At 40.0% G+C, this 27331-nt stretch overlaps 1 protein-coding gene across 1 annotated transcript in view; it reads right to left on the bottom strand.

Moving 5' to 3' along the window:
- The window catches only part of PACRG (parkin coregulated), a 1708327-nt gene that overhangs the window by 1620494 nt on the left and 60502 nt on the right, over nucleotides 1-27331 (bottom strand). The window contains exon 2 of the mRNA XM_044082855.1: nucleotides 6774-6908. Within this exon, the coding sequence (XP_043938790.1) occupies nucleotides 6774-6908 (135 nt within the window). The remainder of the gene's footprint in view (nucleotides 1-6773; nucleotides 6909-27331) is intronic.

Raw genomic sequence — 27331 nt, 5'->3', positions numbered from 1 at the left:
CATTTGGGTGTTAATGACCTGAGACATACTTACCTTGACTATATGAAGTGAGACATGATTAAGCACAGTGATTATTTGTCTCAGGCAGGTATTAGCCTAACACTGAGCAGCATATTATCTTATCCAAGGATGACGCCACATTACCACAGAAAATGATTGATTTTAACAAGTGGCTTAGCTTCTGGCATCAGTCCAAGGGGTACAATATTTGAAGGCCTGGGAGGATATGGTTGACAGACCACAAAGCTTTGCCAAGAATGGTCTGCACTTATCCTCTCTAGGCTTTCAGATAATGGCAAAGAACTTTTCCAACCACACAGTGACTTTTTTAGGCAGTGCCAAACTGATAAACCTCCCAACTTAACTAAAAATACAAAGGAATACCTGAAGGTGGTACTGCTCAATGCTAGAAGTCTTACCAAGAAACTCCACTCTCTGCAAGCTTTCCTCTTCCTGGAGTGTGTAGACATCTGTGTAGTAACAGAGACATGGTTTAAAGTTTCTGAAAGTACCCTGGTTATAATGACTTTTGCACTTTTAGACCAGCTACTGCACAGGAGGGAGCTAAAGGTGGTGGAGTCTCAGTTTATATTAAAAACAACCTCATATCCAGACTAGTAAAAGTGTATGACCTACTGGAACTCATACATGTGCAACTCCTCATAAAGAGAGTGTCTCTTACCATATCCTTGCACCCTATAGGTCCCCCTCCATGTCCCAGGAAACTCAAACTACCTATTTCATTGTACTAGAGTCCTTCACCGTTCAACCAAATATGATCTTCATGGGGGATCTCAACTATCTCTCTATAGAGTGGGAATCCTATATCACCTCTAACATACAAGTCCAGTGATTCCTAATCTCCATTAATACCAACATCCTGGAACAGCTGGTCCATTCTCCTACAAGGGGTACAAACATCTTTGACCTTGTAGTCATGAACATGGGGGGTGATGTTCCTCACTCAATTTAATGTCCTCTCTCGTCAAATTTATCCATTAGTCAGTATTGCTTGAAATAAAAATTAAATCCGGGGGACCCAGCGAAAACAAAAACCTTTATGAACTATTCCAAGACTAACCTCTTTCTATACTAAGTCACACTTTGGCTAAACTCCAAGTATCCCCAAATCCACTAAACACCATGGAATATGCTGAGCTATTTACAAAATCCCTGTACAGCTATACTGATAGCTGTAAAGAGTGAGCTGTGCCCCCTTGTATTAAGAATAAGACAAACTCAAAAGACAATCCAGTCACAATATCGACTGGCTACACAACAAAAGAAAAAAATTCTTGGTCAAGTATAAAAGGAACAAAGTTTAACATACTAAAAGCCTACTGACCAATCTAAACAGGCAGCTAAGAGGGTTAATTAATACTTCAAAGGCTAAATTTGAGGAAAAAATAGTTTCTCGAGCAAAGGACAACCACAAAGTTTTCTACAGCTATGTCCATAACCTAATGGGAAATACTCAATGATGCACAGAGCTTATTGTAAACGGCATTACCCACATAGAACCTGAGGCCATTGTCAAGCTTTTGACTGACAGGTACAGCTAAAATTTCTCCCCCCACTACTCCAGGTAGTCCAAAGGAAATACTGCATACCACAATCCCTCAAACATTAGTAGGAAACAGGTCATCAATGCACTTTCCAAGACCAAAAATACTGCATCAGTGAGGTCCAATAACATCTCTCATGCTAACCAAATAGCATGAAGCATACCTTCTGTGGTCCACTTGAATCACTTTTCAACTGCAGCCTACATTCAGGTTTTCTGCCCAAGAAATGGAAGATGGCTACAGTCATTCCCTTGCACAAAGGAGGTCGAACCACTGATCCAGGTAACTACAGGCCCATAAGTCTGACCAACCTCATATATAAAGCTGCCATGAAAGGAGATACTGCCACCCAAGCTATCTGGAATTTTGTAAATAATTATATGTCAATTGTGAATATCAACATGATTCATATGCTTGTGTTACAAATGTAGTAGAACTGTATGTCATATAAAATGGTTTGTACAGATGTGTGTTGAAAAGGTATTTTACAAAGTACTGAGCTTAAAGATGTATCCACAGTGTACCCTACTTGAAAAGAACAGAAATGTATATACACTATTGTAACGGTTTAAATGTATATGTTTTAACAGGAGAAACTGGAACACAAGAGGTTCACTTGCAAAACTTCAGAAAAATAGTTGAAATTAAATAACTTTATGGCTGGGCCATAAAAAAATATGTTACCTTTCAGCTTCAGTGCAACAATAGACATAATGCCTGTACTAGAGAAGTTTTTTGTATCATCTTTCAATGTGGAGGAATGTAAATTATTTTATGACTTCCACCATTTGCCAAAAGATCTGAGGTCTATGTATTTTCACAGGTAAATGCTAAATGCTACCAGCTGGCATCAATGGTTGTTTTGAGTCTGGGAACTGAAGTCAGATGACAAGAAACTATGTCATTCTGCAACCTATCGCAGCAGTAATATTTGAGATATTAATTTACAAACTCTCTGAGAGAGATAGTATTCTGCATTTTTCTTTGACCTGACAACATGAGCTGGAAGACCCACTCACCACATCTGTCCTGTTTGCTCTGTAAGTTAACAATGATATAGTAATTCTCTAGATATAGTCAGGAATATAGCAAAGCTTAATTTACATGTTTTTCTTTATTTATTCGAGACTGTCCTGCAATATTGTTTTAAATATTTCCCATTATTTTGAACTCTGATGTTACTGTGATTATATACTATGTATTTCCTTGCTTTTTATTATTTATTGTTAAATATATTTAAACCTTCCATTGTGACTATTTGTGTGACTATTGTATAGTGTGTATTGTATAGTGACATTGTGACTATTTATATTTAAGTTCGGAGTACTTGCATATTTATTTGGTGACAGTGTGGGCCACTCCCAATAGCCTTGCTCTTGGTCAAACTATCATCTGTATTGATAGTAACATTACACAGTAAGATTGGACACACTTGGTTAAGGCCTTAAACTAGCTGATAAAGAGTTGGCTGATGGCAGTAATAACTACCTTATATTCTGGGCATAAGGAGGAATAGCTAGTTAGCTAGTAAACCTGTGCTAGCCTTTCCTAGATGTGTGTGTGTGTGTGTGTGTGTGTGTGTGTGTGTGTGTGTGTGTGTGTGTGTGTGTGTGTGTGTGTGTGTGTGTGTGTGTGAGCTACGTGGGCATGGACATGAAGCACTGGTTAGACAGAGAGGGTGCTGGATGTCTTGGCCTGGCCACTCAGCTGAGATCTCAGCTCTATAGCTGTGCAAGTGGGGAGTCTTATTTGGGATCTGGAGAAATAGGGAAAAAACAGCCCCAGACTGACTGTGGTCTCTGTGTGCTCTTAAGGGAAATTGCACTTGATGCAGATAGCTGCACCTGGAAAAACTGTGTGTATAACTTGTCATCCTCCCAATGTACGTCCACCATTAGTGCTAGTGGTGAGGACTGAGGCTTCTTGACTACTGGAGCCAGTGGTGGGACGTCACAAAGGCCACAGAAAGAATCATCATGTACATGATAATCAAGGACGTAGGTAATCTACAAATGCTTGATCCGTTACAGTTCAGCTTTTTTTAGGGCAAAAAAATGCCTATTAAATCTGGTGGACATCTTTGATAGGGTCATCAAAGCAGTGGATGATGGTAAAATTGTTTCCACAGCTTACCTTAACTTGGCCAAGGTTTTGATGCAATACCCCACTTGGAAATTATAGACAAGCTCACTAAGTTGGGTATAAACCATTTCATCACCAACTGGATAGCCAAATGGCTCACTGATAGGACCAAGGAGGTCAAAATAGGTAAGGCCACCTCCACCAAGAGGCCAATCACTAGCAACGTCCGCCAGAGTTCAGTACTGGATCTGATCCTTTTTGACATCTACTACTCTGAAGTGGAAGCAAATGCTGAAGGTCTGTGACTGACTAAGTTTGCAGATGATTGCAAGCTCGTGGTTATCATTGACTCCCCTGCAGACACTAGCATTATTTAGAAGGTCTATCTCTGACTAACAAATGGTGCCATGGTCTTAAACAAAGTACTAAGAAAAGCATAACTGTACCCTTTTGGAAGTCAACCATCCAGGCTAATTATCATGTTGATAATACACCCCCAAGAGTCAACCTGGTGGTTAGAGATCTGGGTATGCACGTACACTGTAGCCTTATCTTCGACCACCACTTGGCCACAGTGCTGAGGAAAAACTCTGCACAACTTGTAAGTAAGGGCATTTCATCTCAGTTGAAAGAGGTCATTTTCCCACTTAACTCTGCCTTTATCAGACCAATCATAAAGTGCAATGCTTCCTTCTGTATCTACCTGACTAGGCATATGCAGCAACTACAGTGACCTCAGAGGTTCCTTACAAAAACAATACAAGGTGTAACAAACCTGCCTTAGGCAGTGTGCCTTAAAGTTCTTTCCATCTACTCAGTCTCCAGTTGCTGAGGGGGTGATCTATGCCTGGCTTACAAGGCATCCGTAAACTCCAAATTTATGAATTGCCTGCATATTCATAAGTCAAACAGAACCAGAAATACAAGGTCTAGAGACCTGAATTTTGTCTGTGACTTAAACAGAACACACTGGACAGACAGATAAGTGTCCCAGAGACTGTCCCTCCTATGGAACAGGGTTCCCATCCATGTAAAGCTGAGTTCATTAATTACCTAACTGAAGCACAACCTAGACCAGTGGATAGGGAATAGGACATTTACACTGGGCCTGGGAACCACATCCCTTATGGACAGAGGTAGCTTATACATGCCTTTCACTTGATGCCCTATTTGGATACAGGATGTCATTATTCTTTCAGGAAAATTTGGTCTAGGCTTAGAAAGGTCCCCCATGTCATTACCCTATTAACAATCTATGAATCTATGTATGGTATAATCTTCTTCTTCAACAAATGTCATTGCACAAATTTAGAACCCTCCTTTAAGTGTCACCTAAGGGACCTGTACCATATAAGACTATATGTTCCTCTTTTGCAAGAAGAATGAATCTAAAAACTATTGATTTCTAGGTGATTGTCTCAATGGTCATAATAAAAAAGGGTCTGCAGGCAGTTGCAATGTTCCCAACTTATGTGCATCAGTATTCTACTTAGCTATGTATATATGTATATTTAGAAAGAGATGGTTGCGATTTAGAAGACCAAACACACATAAGAGCAAATGCTTTTTACTGATGTAAGAAAAAAAAAGTGAACACTCACATAAGGGAACATTCTTACTGATGGTTTTGCCAGCATCCTTTTTGTATGAGATTGCCTTGCAGCAGATAAGGAAAGTTGCCCCTACCCCATTGTTGTGCTTTCTCAGAACTAATATATATATATATATATATATATATATATATATATATATATATATATATATATATATATATATAGCAAAGGGTGTGGGGGAGCAAAAAAAATGTTTTATTTTGTCCTAGTTTTAACCATTTTAGATTTACTTTAAAATAATTGCTGAAAACAAGCCAAAGGGTAAAAAGGTCACACAGACAAATCATGCAGTAAAAACTGCACTGAACAATCCAGCCAAGTTAAGAGTTTTCCTCTGTAATACCTTAAGCCTCCTGTAAAGCAGGCCCATGGGATATATGAAAATGTGCCTTTAAGGGCATGCAGAGATTAAGCTACATCTACATTTGTATATATATATCTATATGAAAATGTCCCTTTAAGGGCATGCAGAGATTAAGCTATATCTACATTTGTATATATATCTATATCTATACAGATATAGTTTTAAATATACATATATATATATATATATATATATATATATATATATATATATATATATATCTATATAGGTTCTCTTCAGATTGTCGAACGGCCATAACATCGAACTGCATATGGCCAAGACGAAAACATTGTTTCTTCACAGCACTGAAATGTCTGCATGGAGATCACCATAGGGAAAAATCCCATACACTTCAATGCAAGTGTGACCTCAGAGTTGGTATTTAAGTAGCAGGAGGTGCAGGGGGCATAGCCCTCCTGGTGCAGCCAAAAAAAAAAAAAAAAAAAAAAAGTTTTTTTTTTATTTCTGGTTCGATGTTGTGAAGAAACTATGTTTTTGTCTTGGCCATATGCATGTTGATGTTATTGCCATTTGACTATCCGAAGTAGATCCATATATATATATACATATATATATATATATATATATATATATATATACATATATATATATATATGCATATATATATATATATATATATATATATACATATACATATATAAAACATAGTTTTAAATAGAATCTATATACATATTGTATATATGCGCACACACACACACACACACACACACACACACACACACACACACACACACACACACACACAAAAACGCAAGTGCAGGAGATACAGGAAGGAGGTCACAGTCAAAGAAAAATGTTTTATTAATTTTATGGAAATTATCTTTCCTCCACAACAACAATATTTTCTTTGGCATTATAATGTTTGGCTCCATTATCTAAACTATATCTGCCTGTATGCAGCAGGGATTAATTATAAGAAACATTTTATTTACTGTAGTACTTATTTGGTTAGAGACTTTATTGTTGATGAGATCTCTCTCTTACACACACACACACACACACACACACACACACACACACAGATTAGAATATACAATATAACCCAATTAAATACAGATATGATTATTTACTATAAACTATTAGTACAACGTGTGTCTCATAAAAAGCCTACCACTATGTTGGCCCTACCTTCCATGCAATTCTGTTGCCTTTTGTGTCATGCTCCAGGGCAATGGGAAAGTCTCCTCTCTCATAAAATTTACGAAATGCTGTTGGTTTGGCAGGCCGTTCTTTAAATGCTCCAGCTGCAGGAGGTCCAATGACCTAAAAGATATAGTTTGCACAGATGTTACCACAAAATCAGCTAAACATCATATCTTCTATAACAAAACAATTTTCCCCTACCCTTGCATAAAGTAACCCTTGTACTTCCAATAAATGTATACCACACAAAGAACCCATTTTATTACAAAATCCTGGACACCAGAAATAAATTATTTGTCAACACCCAACGTTTTTAGTAAAACAATACAGGGGGATTGATGATACTCTAATGTCATTCACAAGTTCTGAAAACTGTTAGCAAGCAAATAAAAAGGGTTTATCAATGATATATTGTATCACTGTACTACAAGTCACTTTTCACCGATTTTTCTACATTGTGAAACCTAACACAAAACTACTAATGAAGAAAAAAAAATTACAGTGGGGGCTAGTCTCTTTGTAAACAAGTCTCCCCAAACTCATTTAATTTCATATATACGTCTACACATACATACTGATATATATATATATATATATATATATATATACATATACATATACATATATGTACATACGGGTCTACTTCTATTCACTGACTCCCCATTTCGTCGAACTTTCATTTCACTGAAAGTTCATTACATCGACAAGCATTTGCCCCCTTCCCCAATGTTGTGCGACCCTGGAGTTGATATATATAGTAGGGGGGGGGGGTGAAGCCCCCCACCTAAAATGCTTGTCGATGTAATGAACTTTCAGTGAAATGAAAGTTCGACGAAATGGGAGTCAGTGAATAGAAGTAGACCCGTACATACATATATTTGCACACATAGATATACACACAGTCCAAAGATTTATAATAGTAGGAAAAAAAATAAAAACAAAATCCCACTGTAGTGAATCATGATCACACAAAATAGAGGTAGATTATGAACAATGATTTAAAAGAAAATTCACTTACTCTTTAACACTGCATTCATCAAAGTGTAAAATGACCACTGAAAACAAAAGTTACATAGCTGGCATAACATATTAGAACTGCATGAGCTGTTTAATACCTTCCACTACATCAAAATTCACTACAATGATAATCCTCTCCAGATTTTCAGTATGACGAGCAAGCACCTAAGAATCAGAATGAGGAAAAAGGGATGAAACTCTAAACTAGCTGTGCCAAAAGCAGATGGGCATGTGAGGAACAACCTACTTTTATTATTCTACTTTAATAGTAAATAGATCCTCTGTAGCAGCATGACAGCCTTACAAGTAAATCCTCCTGGGCAGACATGTTTATGAGAAGTTTTCCCAGATAAAAGTTGCCCCAAAGGAAAACATGGGTCTGGACATCACATCTATGTTGTAAGTACCTTGTAAAGTCGCTAAAGGAAGAGAAGGAAGTTACTACACGTATCTCACCCAAAGTTGTGTTCCTGAAAAAGGCTGTAGATGTAGCAGCTACTCTACTGTAAGGGGCCTTTGGTACTGAAGAAAGAGTTTTTTTCACATTTATAATGATAATGTATGCAATCATCTACACAGACTAAACTTTTTTTCTGTCCAAGCTTCCTCTTTAAAAATGATACAAAATAACTAGCTGTCATTGTAAATAGCCTTCATCATCTCAACAAAAAATGTGAATTGCTTGTGTGCAGCCTAATTACTTTACAAATAAAACAAATTTATAAATGGAATAGTTCAGTCTTGTTTCTATAGCCACTTGAGGAATGAAGTGTGACTTTTTTGTAGAATAGCCTTAACATAATGGAATAGGAGGTATGGAAGATCAAATAAGGGGACTGCATTTCAGAAAATTCTTCTGGCATATGTGATAGTCATTAAACACAGTGTCTTCCATAAATGGTATTTCAACTTGCACAGTGCAGCTTGGACACAGTAATCCATGATCTCATCTATCTCCATAAATCAAAACATCCCAATTATGCTAGTGTGACTTCCCCACTCTGGGCCAGTAATCAAGGAGCCTGAATCGTCACTACTGGTACTGGAGAGGGACATTCACTTGGAACAAAAATGGATACACCCAATATTTCCAGATAAAGCTCTCTGCATCAAGCAGAATTTTCTTTAACAGCACACAGTCAACACACTCAATCTGGAGTCTGGGTTTTCTGTTCAGTCCAGATCCCCAGTAAGACTACCCACTGGTATAGCTGTGGGTTGAGTCCTCAGCAGAGTGTCCAAGAACCCTCTCTGTGAAACCAGTGCTTTGTGTCCTTGCTGTAGCTGACACACACACACACACACACACACACACACACACACACACACACACACACACACACACACACACACACACACACACACACACACACACTCTGAGATCTGATTTTTCACACACATACCTTGGAAAGAGTAGCACAGATTTACTAGCTATGCCCTCTTCTGCCCAGACTATAAGGTAGTTACTCTGCCACCAGACACCCCAAAGCCAGCTACTCTAAGGCTATTACAAGGGTACCCAATTATACTGAGTGAGATTACTATTAATACAAATGATAGTGTTTGGCCAATGCAGTAAGGCTTCCAGGAGTTGCCACAGTGTCACCAAATAGATACAAGTCCTCTCAAAGTTTAAAATATTCTCTAAAGGACCAGCCACAATGAAAAATGTAACTATATTCAATAATAAATAATAAACAACATGAAAATACTAAATATCTATTTACAATAAACACCAGAATTTCAGACACAGGAAATATTAAAAATAACACAGTTGGACAGATTCACACAGTTACAGAAAAAACAATACTTAACAAATATCACTATATTTTCCTGACTGATCTAAATAATTATTATTCCCTGGTTACTTACCTGAGCAAGGCAATATGAAATAGGTGAGAGATCCTTCTTTGCCGGGTTACAAAAACGGAGTGCTAAGTCACTGAGACACTTCTCTCTGTAGTATCTAAATATTATTTCAAAGTTGGTTACAAAATGACATCACATCTGGTCATATGACTCTGTTTCCCCTCACAACCCCCATCACTAGAAGATGCCAGGCTGGAGAACATATGTGTTACCATACATATCTCGAGCTTTGCTAAACTTTATTTCAGCATCTAGATGCTGTAAAGCTATTTTAACCCTTCTGCTCTTCCTAAAGAGACTAACAAACCATGCTTCTTACAGACATTGTGTCTCTGGCTTCATTCAAAACTGTGAAATAGCATCTTTATGGCCTAGGCCCAGAGTATTTTTCAAAGTCAGGTGGATTGAGATTAACTTCTTCTCTTCCAGTATTCATTTCAACAGAATGTATACATTTAATCAGTTACTGCATGCATGTATATTTCTTTCTGTCCAGCAGGACCCACTGTTGATACATTTTTTTAACACAAGCAACTTTACAAATACATTTTTAACACAGCATCTATACAAATCAGTTTGATATAAAAATGGCATATAATTCTTTACAAAATTCCAGCTAGCTGTGCTGGCATATGTTACACATCCACTGCCCTACTTTTCCTGGCATAGCTGGAAATACCTAACATCAGTACACCCCCCACCCCTTGAAGACTCAAGCTAGTTTCTCAAGTGACCTTGGAGAAACATTGCTTGAGAGGAATGAGCTTGTCTAGGAACACATTAACCCATACCCTGTATTGCAATCCCATTTGCATTAGCATTGCTAACCCCACTACAATCCTGCACTGTCATATCATATGCCTGCAACCCTAGGCTCCATTTTAATAACTTGGCATTTTGCTGGCTGGCTCAATGCAGTCATGTTAAGGGATTGTGGTCTTAAACTACAGTGAATTTCCTTCCATTCAGATAGGTTTGAGGTTTCTGCAGCCCCCATACTATGGCTAGACAGTCTTTTTCCACTGCTGCATAACATTCCTTCACAGGTTGGAGTCTACATCTGAGATATATCACTGAGTGCTCTTCTCTCTCTGAGGAAACCTGGCTGAGTTCAGCCCACACTCCATGGCTTAAAGCATCCACCTGCACAACAAATTCTTTGCAGTAATCTGAACTCGCTAACACAAGAGGACCTCCCAAAGTCCCTTTAAGCTTTTGGATTGCCTGCTTGCAGGCTGGGATCCACACTACCTTGTCTGGTCTGCCTTTCCTTGTCAGGTCGGTGAGGGGAGCAGCTATTGTACTATAATTGTGAACAAACTTTCTATATTACCTCACTGCCCCCAAGAATGCTCTCACCTGATTTTTGGTACAGGGGCAGGCCACTCCTGAATGGCTTCCACTTTGGCAGGTTCTGGCCTTATCTTTCCACTCCCCACTCTATGTCCCAGGTAGGAGACCTCTGCCATACCAAACTGACATTTACTGGGCTTAATTTTCAACCTTACCCTTTGCAGCCTGCCCAGGACCTCCCTGACATGCTGAAGATGGTCATGCCAGGATGGTTGTAAATGGCAATATCATCCAGATAAGCAAGGGCATAATCTCCTACTCCTGCTAGGATACAATCTACCAGCCTCTGGAAAGTCACTGAAGCATCTTTTATTCCACAGGGCATCTTTGTGAACTCATATAATCCGAAAGGAGTCATAAAGGCTGACCTCTCTCTAACAGTGGGAGTCAAGGGCACCTGCCAGTAGCCCTTGGTCAGATCAATAGTGGTCAGGTACTTAGCCCCACTCATCTGTCCTAAGCATGGGGTAAGCATCTGATTCTGTGTGATAATTTAGTTTTCTGTAGTCCACACAGAACCTTGTGCTGCCATCTTTCTTTGCTACCAGCACCACTGGGGAGGCCCAGGGACTGCTGGGCTCCTGGATTACCCCCAGTTCCAACACTTCCTGTATCTCCTCCCTCAGAATCTGTCTGACTTGCTCAGGCATCCTGCACGGGGCCAGCTTGATAGGCCTTTGTGGTCCTGTATCCACATGGTGCTGCACCCAGGTTTCCAAGTGAACATGCCCCCAAACTCCTGTAACACTGCTCGGATTTCCTGAACATGGGTAGAGGGTAGCTGCTGGGACATTGCTACCCATTTCACTGAGGTGTCAGTCCAAGCATCACTGAAGAGATCAGTTACCAGATCCCTATCAGACTCCACCTGCCATCCACTGCAAACACTCAGTACCAGGATATCCTATCATGGGCCAAGCCCATGAGCTCCCTAATCCTTGCCCTGAGGTTTAGGACATGTGCCACAACAGATGCCTTGTGGGATTCACACTCGCCTCCTGCACTTTACAAATCAAATCTAAAGGCTCCCTCACCCTATGCCCATACAGCATGGTCTTTAGTGTAGAGTTTAACCTCCCCACAAGGCCATTAGTCAGGGAATGGTAGGAAGTGGTCTTCAAGTGCTTCACCCCACAGCACTTCCACAGATGAGCCAGCATGTCTGACATAAAATTAGCACCTCTGGCTGTTAGTATTTCTCTCAGGAAACCTACCCTGCTGAAAATCTCTAACAAAACATTTGCTACCTTCTCTGCCTCAATAAGGGACACAGCCACCACCTCAAAGTATGTAGTAGTATAATCTACTATCACCAGGATATACTTCTTCCCTGTGGAACTTAGGGTACCCAGAGGTCCCACAATTTCCACAGCTACCCCCTGAAACAGCTCCTCAATCACAGGCAGAGGCATCAAATGAGCTTTGGCCTTGTCTCCTGCCTTGCCTACTTTTTGGCACTGCTCACAGGTCCTGCAGTACCCTTTTACATCCCTTGAAATCCCAGGCCAATAAAAGTTCTGCATATCTCTCTTGGTACGCCTTATGCCCATATCCCCTGCAAAAGGAATGTCATGGGCTGTGGCTAGAAGTGACAGTAGGCTCCATGCACTACCAATGGTTGTATTATCTCACCTTCCAGACCTCCCTCTGGGGTCCACTCTCTATACAGTAACCCTTTGTTCCAGTATACAGACTCCCTTTTTCCTTAAGAATCAGGTGTTTCCCTAAATACCTCCCTCAAGTCTCTTAGTGGAGGCTCCAAGAGCTGAGCCTGTCTCAACTCTATCTTTGTGACCCTTCCCAGTTTCACTGCCACAGGAAGTCTGGTATTCACTGACAGTGGTGCCTCACTGTCAGCCTGAGTACTAACACTCACCTCTGCCCTTGCAGTCACTCTGTCCAAGGAAACGTCAGTACCTACCAGAAGGTATGGTTTACCATCAGGCGTACTGCTACATGGTAGCTCCCTCCCTGAAATAGCCACCTCGCCAGCCCTAGCATCAGGTATGAGGTCTTTCTGGGTTTCCCCCAGGCTTCCAGACCCACTTGCCTGTCTCCAAGCCTGACTGCTTGTAACTGCATGCACACAAGGTACTGCATTATCAAAATCATTCACCATATCAAGACATCTGCAGGGATACCCTCAAACACATCTACATTCTTGCTTACTATTCCACCCTCCCAGTCAAGCTGAACCCTGGCTAAAGGCATTTGGAATGGGGTCCTTCCTAAAGCTCTGACTGGAGTGGACTGGCTAAGCAACTACTGCTCCTCTTTAACCACCATAGGATTCACAATGGTTATGTCAGAGGCTGTGTCTCTCTTATCAGTGGCCCGTTTTCCATCCACTAAGATAGGATATAACCTCTGCTGATAGTTTGGTACCCCTGTTGTCTCCAGACAACTTACCAATGGCATTCTGTTATTCCCACTTGCTGCCCACTCACCTTCCCACCTTTTGCTCCTCACCTTGCCTCCATAGACATTTATATAATACATGGCCCCACTGGTTACATTTAAAACATTTAACCTTTGATCCTGGCCATGTACATGCACTGTATCAGTGGATTCCCCTGTTACTGGTGGACTCTGTTGAGGTGTTTAGGCTGCCCACCATAGGTTCCCTTATATCCATGTGTAGCACGGGTATCCCTTTCCTGTGCAGTGATGCCCTGCTTGCTAAGAAGAAATCCCTTTGTCCCCAACTCATCTGTGGAGTTACACTCTCAGTTTGCCAACCAAATTCTCATGTCCTCAGGCAAAGTGCTAAGGGTTTGTTCTGTTACCAAAAGGCCTGCCAGACCTTCAAAAGTGGTGACTTCATACCCACTCACCCATTTATGAAAATAAGTGCTTAACTAAGCAATATAATCTCACACACTTTCATCTGCCTTGCGTCTAAGCTCATGAAACCTTTTTTGTAATGTTTAGGTGTTAACATAGAACATTCAAGTAAACATTTCTCTACTTTCTACAATAAATATCAGACAATTTAGAAACAGCAGTTACAGCTTTACCATGGAGTAAGGGTGTCAGGAACTGTACCCAGAGCCCTTGGTCAACATTATACTGTTTACATACTCTTTCAAATATATGAATAAAAGGTTTATTATCGTATATTTGAATTCACTATGTTCAAATTGATATTTGTGCATAACATATATTTGCATATCTGAAAATGCGAGCACCACAATGTCGAACCTTGCAATAGTGAACGTTCACTATTACAAGGTTGGACATTGTGGTGCAGATTGCACTAAACTGGAGATCGGGAAATGTACCCTTTCCTTCACTGTAGTGCGATCTCGGAGTTTGTATATATAAGTAGGGGGGCTTGCCCCACTGCAAAAAGCGTGTTTTAATGCTGAGCGGATGTGAGCATTTCAGTAAAGTTGATATGTTAGACATTCAACTTTACTGAAATGCTTAGTTCGGAATTTATGGGTCTATGTTAAATGTTCGTACATCCAAAATGTCAAACATTACATGGTTGAGACCAAATGTTCGACATTTGGATGTTCGAAAATAAAAAAAAAAAAAAAAAAAAGAAAGCACAGAAAAAAAACACTTTAACAGTGTAAGCAGGGGGCAAGCCCACCTGCACCCCCCACACCTCCCCTACTTAAATATACCAACTACGAGACCTCACTTCAGTGCAGAAAAGGGAAATTCTCCCTATCTGCACCGTACGGTGCCGTTGAAAGTCTGTCTTTGAGCACTCAAAATTTCGAACGTTTGGTCTTGACCATGTAACGTTTGAAATTTTGAGCATTCGAAGATTTGACAGGTACCCAAATTTACTATGTTTGGTGTTCTGATTTTCAAACATGTTTCAGACATCTGAATATTCGAACACAGGAATATGAATATATGATAGTAAACTGAATAAAACGATCAAAATTATTACCCTCTGCAAACTGTGGAAGACATTCACTAACCTTTATTGCTTCTGAGGTTTGCTTATTCCTATTCCCATGACCTCCATGACCCTGGCGAAGAATCAGCATCTCCCTCTCATGTTGATGCTGTCTCTCATTTTCTTCAGCCACCAAACACTACAGTCTCTGTGCTGATTTTAATTCCATCTGTTTTGCCTGCTGCAGTCTCTCTGGTGATTCTAATTCCAAACATTTGGCCTTCAGTTCATGTCTCTTTGACTCCAGGTGGGTCTTTAAGTCCTCTGAGGAAAAGGTGAACTGCCCTGCTTCTGAGGGATGCAAATTCCCATCACCATACTGGTTATCCTCCTGGTTGCAGGTATGAGCTGCAACTAAGGTTGAAATCATTATCTCTTTAACCAGGTTGACATGCACCAGTCCTTTGACTTCACAGACCTAGGCCAACTTGTTCTTTGTCAGCTTGCCATAATCCTCTGCTGCCATCTTTGCCTACTTTCCCCTGACTAAACTAAACTAAGAAAAAAAAATAAGTCAAGTTGTTGTGAAATGAAACTCTGAATGTTTATGTTGTGGTTGCTGAGAGGACACACCTTTAGTAACAACTGCTTATACGTTACAGAAGTTCAATTAATATCCACACCACTGCAGACCAATATGTAATATCCCCACTTTGGGCCAATAAACAAGGAGCCAGAATCCCCACCACTGGCACTGGAGAGGGACACTCACGTGGAAAAAAATGGATACACCCAGTATTTCCAGATGCAGCTCTCTGAATCCAGATGAATTTCCCTTAAGAGTACACAGGGAACACACTCACTCTGCAGTCTTGGTTTCCCCCACTGTCCAGATCCCCAGTAAGACTCCCCACTGGCACAGCTGTATGGTTGAGTCCTCAGCCGAGTGTCCAAGCCAAGTCCTCCAGCACCCTCTCTGTGAACCCAGAGCTTCATATCCCTGCTCCAAGTAGATGACACACAAATACTTTGAGATCTGATTTTCACACACACACACACACACACACACACACACACACACACACACGGGACAGGTTGGCACAGATTTACTAGCTATGCCCCCTTCTGCCCAGACTATAAGGCAGTTACACTATCATCAGACACCCCAAAGCTAGCTATTCTAAAGCTCTTACAAGGGTACCTAATTATACTGAGTGAAATTAATATCAATACAAATTATAGTTTCTGGACAATGCAGCAACGCTTCCAGGAGTGGCCACAGTGTCACCAAATAGATATGTCTTCTCAAAGTTTAAAATATTCTCTAAAGCACCAACCACAATGAAAAGTTTAAATATATTTAATAATAATATAAACTAATAGGTTCGCTGCAAACAATATGCTTAGAAGCACCAGCAAAAAAACAGCCAGATTAAATGTGAATAGTAAAAAGTACTGCTGGTGATTACTCCATGTAGAAAAATAAGCGTAATGACAGAGATGCAATTCAATGGATTTCCACGTCTATTCAGACCCAGTAAAATGTTCGTATAACATGAAAAGCAATGAGATAACCATAAAGATGAAACAAGCCACAAAAAGTCAAGTCTATTCAGACCAATAAATACCACAATAAATTTCCGTAATCCACAGTAAAGGATGGAATCAGTCAGATGAAAAAGAACACAGGTTTATTGGATCCTCGGTGAGCGCTTTCGCAATAAGCTTTGTCAAACCAGTAACATTATTCAACTTCACAACCAATATATACTAGTTCTATTAATTAACTAGCCAATTAAGCGATCAATTATTCAATTGTAAAAAGCATACTACGAAGACCAAGGTAGTCTATTTAAAATCACACTGTTAAAAACATCAAATTTTAATCACAAACTATTATATAATATATGTATATAAATAAATAAATAAATATATACTTTTTAAAATTAACACATATAAAACTATAAAAGTGGTGAGCTTTTATCTAAAATACATTTTATATTGGAAATGCAAGGACAAAAGTGCAACGATATATATGTTATGATGGGACTTGTATCAAATCCTATGTCTTCTATTCTTAAGTATAGGTTTCAAAGGAATCCTACCATTCAGTCCCGGGGGAATGTGGGCTCTAGTCCTGATAATCCACTGAGTTTCTATAGACTCAGTTCTGTTCTTTATATCACCCCATCTGTTAGATGGCTCTAAAACTTGTAAAACTGAAAAAGTGAAATTATGTCTATCATTGGTTTCCAATATATGTTTTGATAATGCATTTACCTCAGATTTAACGCGTATGTGATATAAATGTTCACGGATGTGCTGTTTTAACATGCGGTTCGTTTTACCAATGTAAAACGATGCGCATGAGGAACATCTAGCTAAATAAATTATGTGTTTACTTTCACAATTTGCATTGACCTTAATAAAAATATAATCCCCTAATGTTGGATGTATAAACATGGGTGTGTTTAATATATAGGGACAATAGTTACATTTAATACACAGCTTTGAGCCCATAAACTCTTTCGAGGTACTACAGTCTCTGGATTCAGAGCAACAAAGCATGTTATATAGGTTATTTTTATTTTTATAAGCAAAATTAGGAAGCTCTCCAATATATCTAGATACTTCAGGGTCCAACCTTAATATTTCCCAGTGCTTAATAATCGATTCTTTGATAGAATGAATATCCTGTGTATAGTGAACTGTGATCCTAACAATATCTTTTTTAATATTCAAATCATCTTTAATATTCGATTTATATTCATCTATACCAGCCTCAGAGAAAATAGGTTTGGCTCTATTTTGTCTCAAATTTCTAACTTCATTAAATGTGTCCTTTATTTCTCTAGTTTTATAGTTTTTTTCACCAAATTTTGTTTCCATATCCCTTAATTCTTCCTCAAATAACTCTTCACTTGGTGTTAACCTAGATAACTGCATGCCCTGACCTTTCATTACATTTTTAAAAATGTGTGGTGGATGCATGCTGTCTCTATTTAATAAATTGTTCTTATAACAGGACTTCCTGTGCACACCAGTGTTAAAACCTCCATTAGGGAGGCGCCAGATGTTAATATCTAAAAAAGAAATCTTTTTATCAGAAAAGGTCATGGTAAATTTTAAAAATGATGTTAATTCATTCCCTTGCTTCCCAAAGGTAAGCAGCTCATCTTCATTACCATGCCATAAAAAGAAAAGATCATCTACAAAACGCTTGTAGAAGAAGACGTTTCTTATAACTTTCTAGGCTAAATAGCTTTTGTTCCTCCCAACTGGCCATTACCAGATTGGCGTAGCTATTGGCACAAGAAGTGCCCATAGCTACGCCATTCTTTTGTAAATAAATGATATCTTTAAACAGAAACACATTACTTTCTAAAACTGTTTCTAAATTTACTATGTTTGGTGTTCTGATTTTCAAACATGTTTCAGACATCTGAATATTCGAACACAGTGAATATGAATATATGATAGTAAACTGACTAAAACGATCAAAATTATTACCCTCTGCAAACTGTGGAAGACATTCACTAACCTTTATTGCTTCTGAGGTTTGCTTATTCCTATTCCCATGACCTCCATGACCCTGGCGAAGAGTCAGCATCTCCCTCTCATGTTGATGCTGTTTCTCATTTTCTTTGGCCTCCAAACACCACAGTCTCTCATTTTCTTCAGCCACCAAACACTGCAGTCTCTGTGCTGATTTTAATTCCATCTGTTTTGCCTGCTGCAGTCTCTCTGGTGATTCTAATTCCAAACATTTGGCCTTCAGTTCATGTCTCTTTGACTCCAGGTGGGTCTTTAAGTCCTCTGAGGAAAAGGTGAACTGCCCTGTTTCTGAGTGATGCAAATTCCCATCACCATACTGGTTATCCTCCTGGTTGCCGGTCTGAGCTGCAACTAAGGTTGAAATCATTATCTCTTTAACCAGGTTGACATGCACCAGTCCTTTGACTTCACAGACCTAGGCCAACTTGTTCTTTGTCAGCTTGCCATAATCCTCTGCTGCCATATTTGCCTACTTTCCCCTGACTAAACTAAACTAAGAAAAAAAAATAAGTCAAGTTGTTGTGAAATGAAACTCTGAATGTTTACGTTGTGGTTGCTGAGAGGACACACCTTTAGTAACAACTGCTTATACGTTACAGAAGTTCAATTAATATCCACACCACTGCAGACCAATATGTAATATCCCCACTCTGGGCCAGTAAACAAGGAGCCAGAATCCCCACCACTGGCACTGGAGAGGGACACTCGCGTGGAAAAAAATGGATACACCCAGTATTTCCAGATGCAGCTCTCTGAATCCAGAAGAATTTCCCTTAAGAGTACACAGGGAACACACTCACTCTGCAGTCTTGGTTTCCCCCACTGTCCAGATCCCCAGTAAGACTCCCCACTGGCACAGCTGTATGGTTGAGTCCTCAGCCGAGTGTCCAAGCCAAGTCCTCCAGCACCCTCTCTGTGAACCCAGAGCTTCATATCCCTGCTCCAAGTAGATGACACACAAATACTTTGAGATCTGATTTTCACACACACACACACACACACACACACACACACACACACACACACACACACACACACACACACACACACACACACACGGGACAGGTTGGCACAGATTTACTAGCTATGCCCCCTTCTGCCCAGACTATAAGGCAGTTACACTATCATCAGACACCCCAAAGCCAGCTATTCTAAAGCTCTTACAAGGGTACCTAATTATACTGAGTGAAATTAATATCAATACAAATTATAGTTTCTAGACAATGCAGTAACACTTCCAGGAGTGGCCACAATGTCACCAAATAGATATGTCTTCTCAAAGTTTAAAATATTCTCTAAAGCACCAACCACAATGAAAAGTTTAAATATATTTAATAATAAATAATAAAAGAACATGAAAATACTAAATATCTATTTACAATACACACAAGACTTTCAACAACAGGAAATATTATAAATAACATAGGTGGAGCGGTTGACACAGTTACAGAAAAACAATACTTAACTAATCTCACTATATTTTCCTGACCGATCTAAAGAATTATTATTCCCTGGTTACTTACTGGAGCAAGCCAAGATGAAGTAGGTGAGAGATCCTTCTTTGTTAGGTTACAAAAACAGATTGCTAAGTCACTGAGAGACTTCTCCCTGTAGTATCTAAATATTATTTCAGAGTTGGTTACAAAATGACATCACAACTGTTCATATGACTCTGTTTCCCACATTACTCCCATCACTAGAAGCTGCCAGGATTTAGCACATATGTATTACCATACATATCTCAAGCTTTGCTAAAGTTTATTGCAGTATCTGGTAGCTATAACACAATTTCAACCCTTCTGGTCTTCCTACAGAGACTAACAAACCATGCTTTTTACAGACATTGCATCTCTGGCTTAAATCAAAACTGTGAGATAACTTCTTTATTGCCTAGGCCCAGTACTTTAATTTCATAATATGTTTTAAAGTCAGGTGGATTAAGTTTAACCTCTTCTCTTCCAGAATCCTCTGTTACAATGTATTTGTTTCAACAGTTACAATGCATATATTTAAATCAGTTACTACATGCATGCATATTTCTTTTCTGTCCAGCAGGACCCACTGCTGATACATTTTTTAACACAAGCAACTTTACAAATACATTTTCAACATAGCACCTGTACAAACTGATTTGATATACAAATGACATATAATTCTTCACAACATTCAAGCTAGTTGTGCTGTCATATGTTATAATCCGCTGCCCTACTTCTTCTGGCATAGCTGGTAAAGCCTCACATTGTCACAACTAGGACCAGAGATATAAACATACATCAGCAAATAATTAAAATGTGGTGGAGAAACACATTCATTAAGAAACACATTCCTCACCTCTGCAATAGAATTCCACTGCACATTAAGCAGCGTGATACATTGTATTCCTTCAAACAGGAACTACATGATTGGATTGACATCCATAAATTCACCCCAAGCATGACTGGCTTAAACCTCCATGAAAAAAAGAGGCAAGTTGTAATGGTGGGTACTGCCAAGGCATACATAGGTTCATAGGTAAATACTAGGCTATTAGTATGCAGACTATTAAAAGTCTAACCAATAACCAGAGGTCAGAATTAAACCTTGTACATTGTGTTTATAAGGTAAAGATCTTAACCATTACGCCAACCACTAGGATCAGTTACCTTGTATTCCCTTTGATCCTATGAAGTCAGCTAGGTCTGCAGGGTCAAAATGGGGATAAGGAATATTTCTCTAGCGCAATGCACAAATTTAACATGTCAGAGGATTCCAAAAGGGAGATCTAAAAAGTATCCTTTAAAAAGGCTTTACAATCTTGTAGCAATGGCAATGAGAAAGAATCTAATCTTACAAAAAATACAAAATTGTAGCAAGATGAATTTGGACAGAGGAATAATTCAACCCTGAATCAAAGATCGCAGATAGACAGTCCTTTGGCAGTGGCCTATAAGGAAAAATACATAAGTCACCTTGTCTTGTGTCATTTGACAGTAAAACGTGTCCATTGGCATCTGCTTGGACGACATTCAGAATCACGTCACTGATAGGTGACCAGCTACTTGTTATCACGGTTAGAGAAGTGCAAGGTGATGGTGCATTTTTATCACTTTCACCCCTCCCTGAGTATATGCGATCTGGGACTTAGCATAACTGGAGGGGAGGGCTTGCCCCCACATGAAGTGATACAACAGGATTGTTCCCTCAACAAAAAAGTTTTTGTATTACAAAACCTTCAAAGTATCAGTGTTCTGAATAATAATCTTCCAATGTTTTAGATATTTTGGGGGTTGAATAGTTGTATGTCAATTAAATGAGATGCAAGTATTCATAGTAAATACCATTTGAGTATTTAGCTTTGGGTAACTGACATGATTTGAATAACCTATACAGATATAAAAATAACACCAGTCAAATGGCACAGTATTAAATCCAAACAATTAATAAACCAAAAGCATTTTCATCAAGAGACTTTATAAACAAGATTTCAGACTTTAAAGAGAAAGAAAGGTTACAGGCCACTACTGGAGCTGAAGAAGCCAAGACATAAGACTGCAGAAGTGAATTCCCAAATGGGATCTTCCTCAGAGAGGAGGCAAGAGAGCTTTTTGAGAACATAATTTTAGTACCTTTTTACATTTGCTTAGTCTACCCAGCTTTCTGGATAAACCTGATCATTATGTAAAATGAAGGAAAAGCATAAAAGAGTCTGGGGAGCACTTGTGAACTACAACATCCTTTAAACATCCTCCCAAACATCCCTTGGACATCCTCTCAATGGAAAAATCAAGGCAAAATAATTGCTGCACTGGTTAGAGATGCAAACAATTTGCAGCAAGGTTGCCTCACAAAAGAAACTCAGAGTGAGTCACAGAATGGCTGAGGGACCACTTGTTAGGCATTAAGAGACAGCAACTCAATCTGACACGGTCTCACAAGGAATGAAATTGGCCACTAGAAAGCAGCTGCAATGAACAGCCCAGTCCAACACACAAATGACTTCTCAGTAGATGCAATAAGACCTCCTTACCAATTGCTGTTACAAGAAACCACTGCCATGTTGTCAGAGTGACAGCCTGGAGGTTCAAACAACACATCCAGTTTCCTTTTTATAGACAGGGATAGATTACCTGCACTGTGACTGTGCAATGGTTTCTTTAGAAATGAAGGTGTTTAGGCTTCTAATGTCTGAAACTGGTCTGAGGTCCTTCATCTTTTAGGGCACAAAATGAATCTGGAATAATATCCTAAAACTTCCTGCTCTAGTAAACCCCCCTGAACTGCTCTTTCTGATAGGATATTGGATAATTCTTGCATGCTGGAGTTTTTTTTTTTCTTGATGGAATTGGATGTAAAAATAGGAATACTGAAACTCGCTGGGTTTGGAAAGTCATCTATTATCATCCTTATCAATCAATCTATGGTTATAGTTTTCAAGTCAGGGAGGTGGAAGGGCAGAAGGTCCTTAACTGCCTTCAGATTGAGACAGTTGGGCAAGGTCTTAGTTCTCCTACTAGCTACCCATGAAAGGACCTCATCCTCCTATGGAGCCCTAAGGATTTGTATTCCTGGACCGATGACCCTACCATAAGTTGCCCTGAAAATTGGGCTTCAGCCTAGTTGTCCATTAAAGAGCCTTAGTTACTGATATTGACTCCTATGAATCCTATAGAAAATAACCCAAGAAGGCTGAAACTAGAAACACATAGCCATGATGGTCTTTCCCTCCTTCACCAAATTTTCTATGTACTGTTTGACTTCTGAGATAAAAATAAATCGGTCTGGCAAGAGTTAGTCCATGGTTACCTTGTTATCTTTGGAAAAGTCCATCAAAGTAGAGTCATGTGTGCTGATGAAAGGCAATGCCAGATCTAGCAGCTCTAGCAATCCTCTCAGTGTCATTACCAAGTGCGTGCATTGTGAGAATCCTCATGTTTGAGGCAGATAAAAATAAGAAGAGAAGTCTGTCCTTGACTCACCCATGTTGCAATACCTTAATAGTTGTTACATTTCATCTGTGATGTCATGTTTCGAATCCAACATACAAGAGATATAGTTCAGCTCCCACATAGCAAAGGAGATAGATGCATCACTCACTTCTAAAACCGGTTTGTCATTCTTGAGTCTCTACTTGGAGGATAAAAAGCATGGCTTTTAGTGGATTTTGAAGAATTATTAAGGGATGCTACAGAGATAACCACAGAATCCTTTACAAATGCATTCTATGAGCACCTGCAGGAATGCATGGATCGTGCTATCCCAAATAAAACCAAGGCTCACTCCTCCAAAAACAGGAGACCGGTCTGGTGGACCCTGGCCATAAATAAGCTATACAACAGAAGGAGGAAGCTACTACATGACAGAGCAAAATCCCAAAAAGGGAAGGCATCTCTGATCAGTATTAGCAAGAAACTTCGATCCCTCATAAAATCATCAAAGGCCAGTTTCGAAAGAAAAATTGCCCTAGACACTAAAGATAATCACAAGGCCTTCTTTAGTTATGTCAGAAACATGGGTGGAAACTCCCAGATATGCTCTGAATTGTTGCATAATGGTACAAAATATACCAAACCTACAGACATAGCCAACATCCTGGCAGACAGATTCAGCACAAACTTCTCCCCCCCCCCCAAAGGAGCAAATGCCTATCCCAACTGAATGTAACCTCCCTGACATCACAGATGCACAGGTGAAAGCTGCCCTCTCCAAAGCAAAAAACACAGCATCTATGGGACCAGACGGTGTCCCAGGCTGTGTCCTACATGAGCTCCAAGAAGAACTGAACCCTCACATTAAGTCACTGTTCAAACTTAGCCTTACTACAGGATATGTACCCAAAGAATGGCATACAGCTACAGTGGTCCCACTCCACAAAGGTGGTGCCACAACGGACCCCGGAAACTATCGCCCCATAAGCCTGACTAGTCTGGTCTGTAAAGCTATGGAGTGTATTATCATGGAACTCATAAACAAAGACATTGGCAGCCTCCAGACACTGGACCCTACCCAATTCGGCTTTGTTAAGGGCAGATCTTGCCTCTTAAACCTAGTTGATTTCTTTGAAATAGTTACCAAAGCCATAGATGAGGGAAAGGTAGTCCACACAGCCTACCTGGACCTCGCAAAAGCCTTCGACACAATACCCCACTCGGGCATCATAAATAAGCTTACCAGCTTAAATATCAACCCCTATATCACAAGATGGGTTGCAAACTGGCTCAGAGATAGAACCCACATGGTCAGAATCGCAGGTGCCATGTCTGAATCCAAACCAGTTACAAGTGGCATCCCACAGGGCTCAGTTATGGGACCTCTCTTGTTTGGTATATACTTCTCTGAGGTTCAGGCTAACATGGGGGGATTATGGCTGACAAAGTTCACAGATGACTGCAAACTGGGGGCCATAATCGAATCTCCAGCTGACACAAGCATCCTCCAAATGGGTCTCACAGAGATGGATGCTTGGTGCCAGAACCATGGCCTCAAGCTAAATGCTAAAAAGTGCATAGTCATCCCCTTTGGGAAAAACAAGATGCCCACAAATTACTACATAGGTGGGAATCCATTAAGTACGGAAGAAGTAATTAGAGATTTGGGGACCAACGTAGATAGTAATCTCTCCTTTGATAATCACGTTGCCAAAGTGGTTAGAAAGACCTTCTATATAGCCCACCTTATCACGAAAGGGTTCGCATCCAGATCAAGAGAGGTCATTGTGCCTCTCTATTCATCACTCATCAGGCCCATAATTGAATACAATGCCCCTTTTGGGATGTACCTTACCCGACACCTGCAGTAACTGGAGAGACCCCAAAAGTACCTCACCAAGAGGATCATGGGCTACAAACAGATGCCCTATGCAGCTCGACTAAAGAAACTCCAGCTCTACTCAGCTGCTTACCGCCTACTCAGAGGCAATCTATGCCTGACGTACAAAGCCATGTCAAACCCAGAATTAATGGACATGCTCCACCTCAAAAAAATCCAAGTCCCTTAGAGCTACATGCTCCAGGGGCCTAAACCTCAGCACAAAAATAAATAGGACATGCTGGAGGGACAGATTCATTTCCCAGAGGCTCCCCTCACTCTGGAATAGAATCCCAATTCATGTTAGACATAGCCCCTCGCTGACCCTCTTCAAGCGAAATTTGGACGCGTGGATGGGAAATCGCAAATTCACCCCTGGGATCTCTCCTGTGTCCCTACTTACAGAGGCACAGTAAACTAATCTTAAAAGGGTACCTTCTGTGACCTACTTTACAGAGACACAGTAGGCTAATCTAATAGGGAGGCAGTAGCCAAATACACACTGGCTAGGCTTATAAATGCCCTAGGGCAGATAGCCTAGTATCTACCTATGAACCTATAACAATTTCAGGCTTGGCAACCTCAACCCAGAAGGATCACCATCTAGGGTGCAGGAGGATGAGGTCATCTTTTTTATGGGACTGAAGCTACCATGTTAAGGTCATCTCATGAAGAATTTATCACATCTCTTAAGATATCTACCAATGGAGTTGCTACCCAGAAGTATTATAGGCCAGAGAAAAAGACCTTCTATATCTCCTCTGTGGGGAAAGTATGGCATTGTGCACAATCACTCTTCCCACCAATGCATTAATCTAGAACCCCTCCAAACAGTGGGTCAACCAAAAAGTAGCAAGGTAGTTAGCATCATCCTTACCATTGACATTCTCTGTGGGGGTCATCAATGGTGCAATAAAGATGCTTGGATTTGTAATGACCATTTCAGTATCTCTTGAGGGGAATAAAGAATGAAGAGACCCTCTTGGTGGAGGATGTCTTTTTAGAGAGGCATCAATGGGACTGTGATCCCTCTACCTGCTATGGAATATTTGCCATTCTGTAAGCATGAGTGCTCACAGGAGGCTATTCTGTTGTTTAGGGTCTTGGAGTGGCATGTAAGTAGTTGAGGAAATCCATGGGAACAGTGCAGGCCAGACTGAAGCTACACTGAGCATCAAGACTGAGTATCAATGTGTTGAGTACTTTGCCACTGACATCATTACCAAAAAGGCCAGAGTTGATGTTGGTCCAGGAATATAACACTTGGCATCTGCATCAACAGCAAAACTGACATCAAGAGGATGAATGCTGATTCATAAGAATTATTGGCATCAGAAGGACAGGCATGACATTAAAATTGGCAGCACTATATATAGTACCAAGACTGCCCCAACTACAGAGAAGTCCCAGTGGGGGGGGGCAAGGTAATTCAGCTGGCAGCCAGTACAGGGGGAACACAATGCAGCAATGGTAAATGTACTGCTACAGACTGGGAGTGTGAGAAAAGCCCAAGAAAGACCCCCTGCACTGACTAGATGTAGCACAACAAGAGCACCAGAAAACTTGGCCTGAATACTGATTATAACCTCTGCCAATCTGTCCAAACCTACAACAGGAAAGGCAAGACAGCAGCAGATCTGGGCATAGCTGGACTACATTTTTCTATGGAAGTGATCCTCTTCGACTGCACCACCACCATCATTGGAAGAAGCTAGGAGACTCCAACAAAATAGTGGGGACTTTAACAGCAATTTTAGAAGGACCCTCTTCCATACTGGAGAAGGAGAGAGGTACAGCTGACATGTTACTTAAACAGTAAGAGAAGGAAAATGTTTTTCCTAGTTTAACAAGTGTGTGTGTGTGTGTGTGTGTGTGTGTGTGTGTGTGTGTGTAATAAGTGTTGCTGAAAGTCAAAGGATGAATTAGACCATTCTCTTGCTTCTTTGGCTGAAAGACACTGTTCAGATGAATAGTACTGTAACTGATATTTCTTACTCTTTTAAACAGACTTCATAAATTACCTACAAAAAAAGAGCAAACACAATGGCTATTATCCCCCAAACAATAAAGGCACTTGGTATGCCTTTCGGCAGAAGGAATTATTTTTTCA

Source organism: Protopterus annectens, chromosome 1.part1 (assembly GCF_019279795.1).
Source record: "Protopterus annectens isolate FY-2018-M chromosome 1.part1, PAN1.0, whole genome shotgun sequence".
Taxonomy (NCBI): Eukaryota; Metazoa; Chordata; order Ceratodontiformes; family Protopteridae; genus Protopterus; species Protopterus annectens.
Note: the sequence above shows the minus strand (reverse complement) of the source record. Positions and strands in the feature narration are given on the sequence as shown.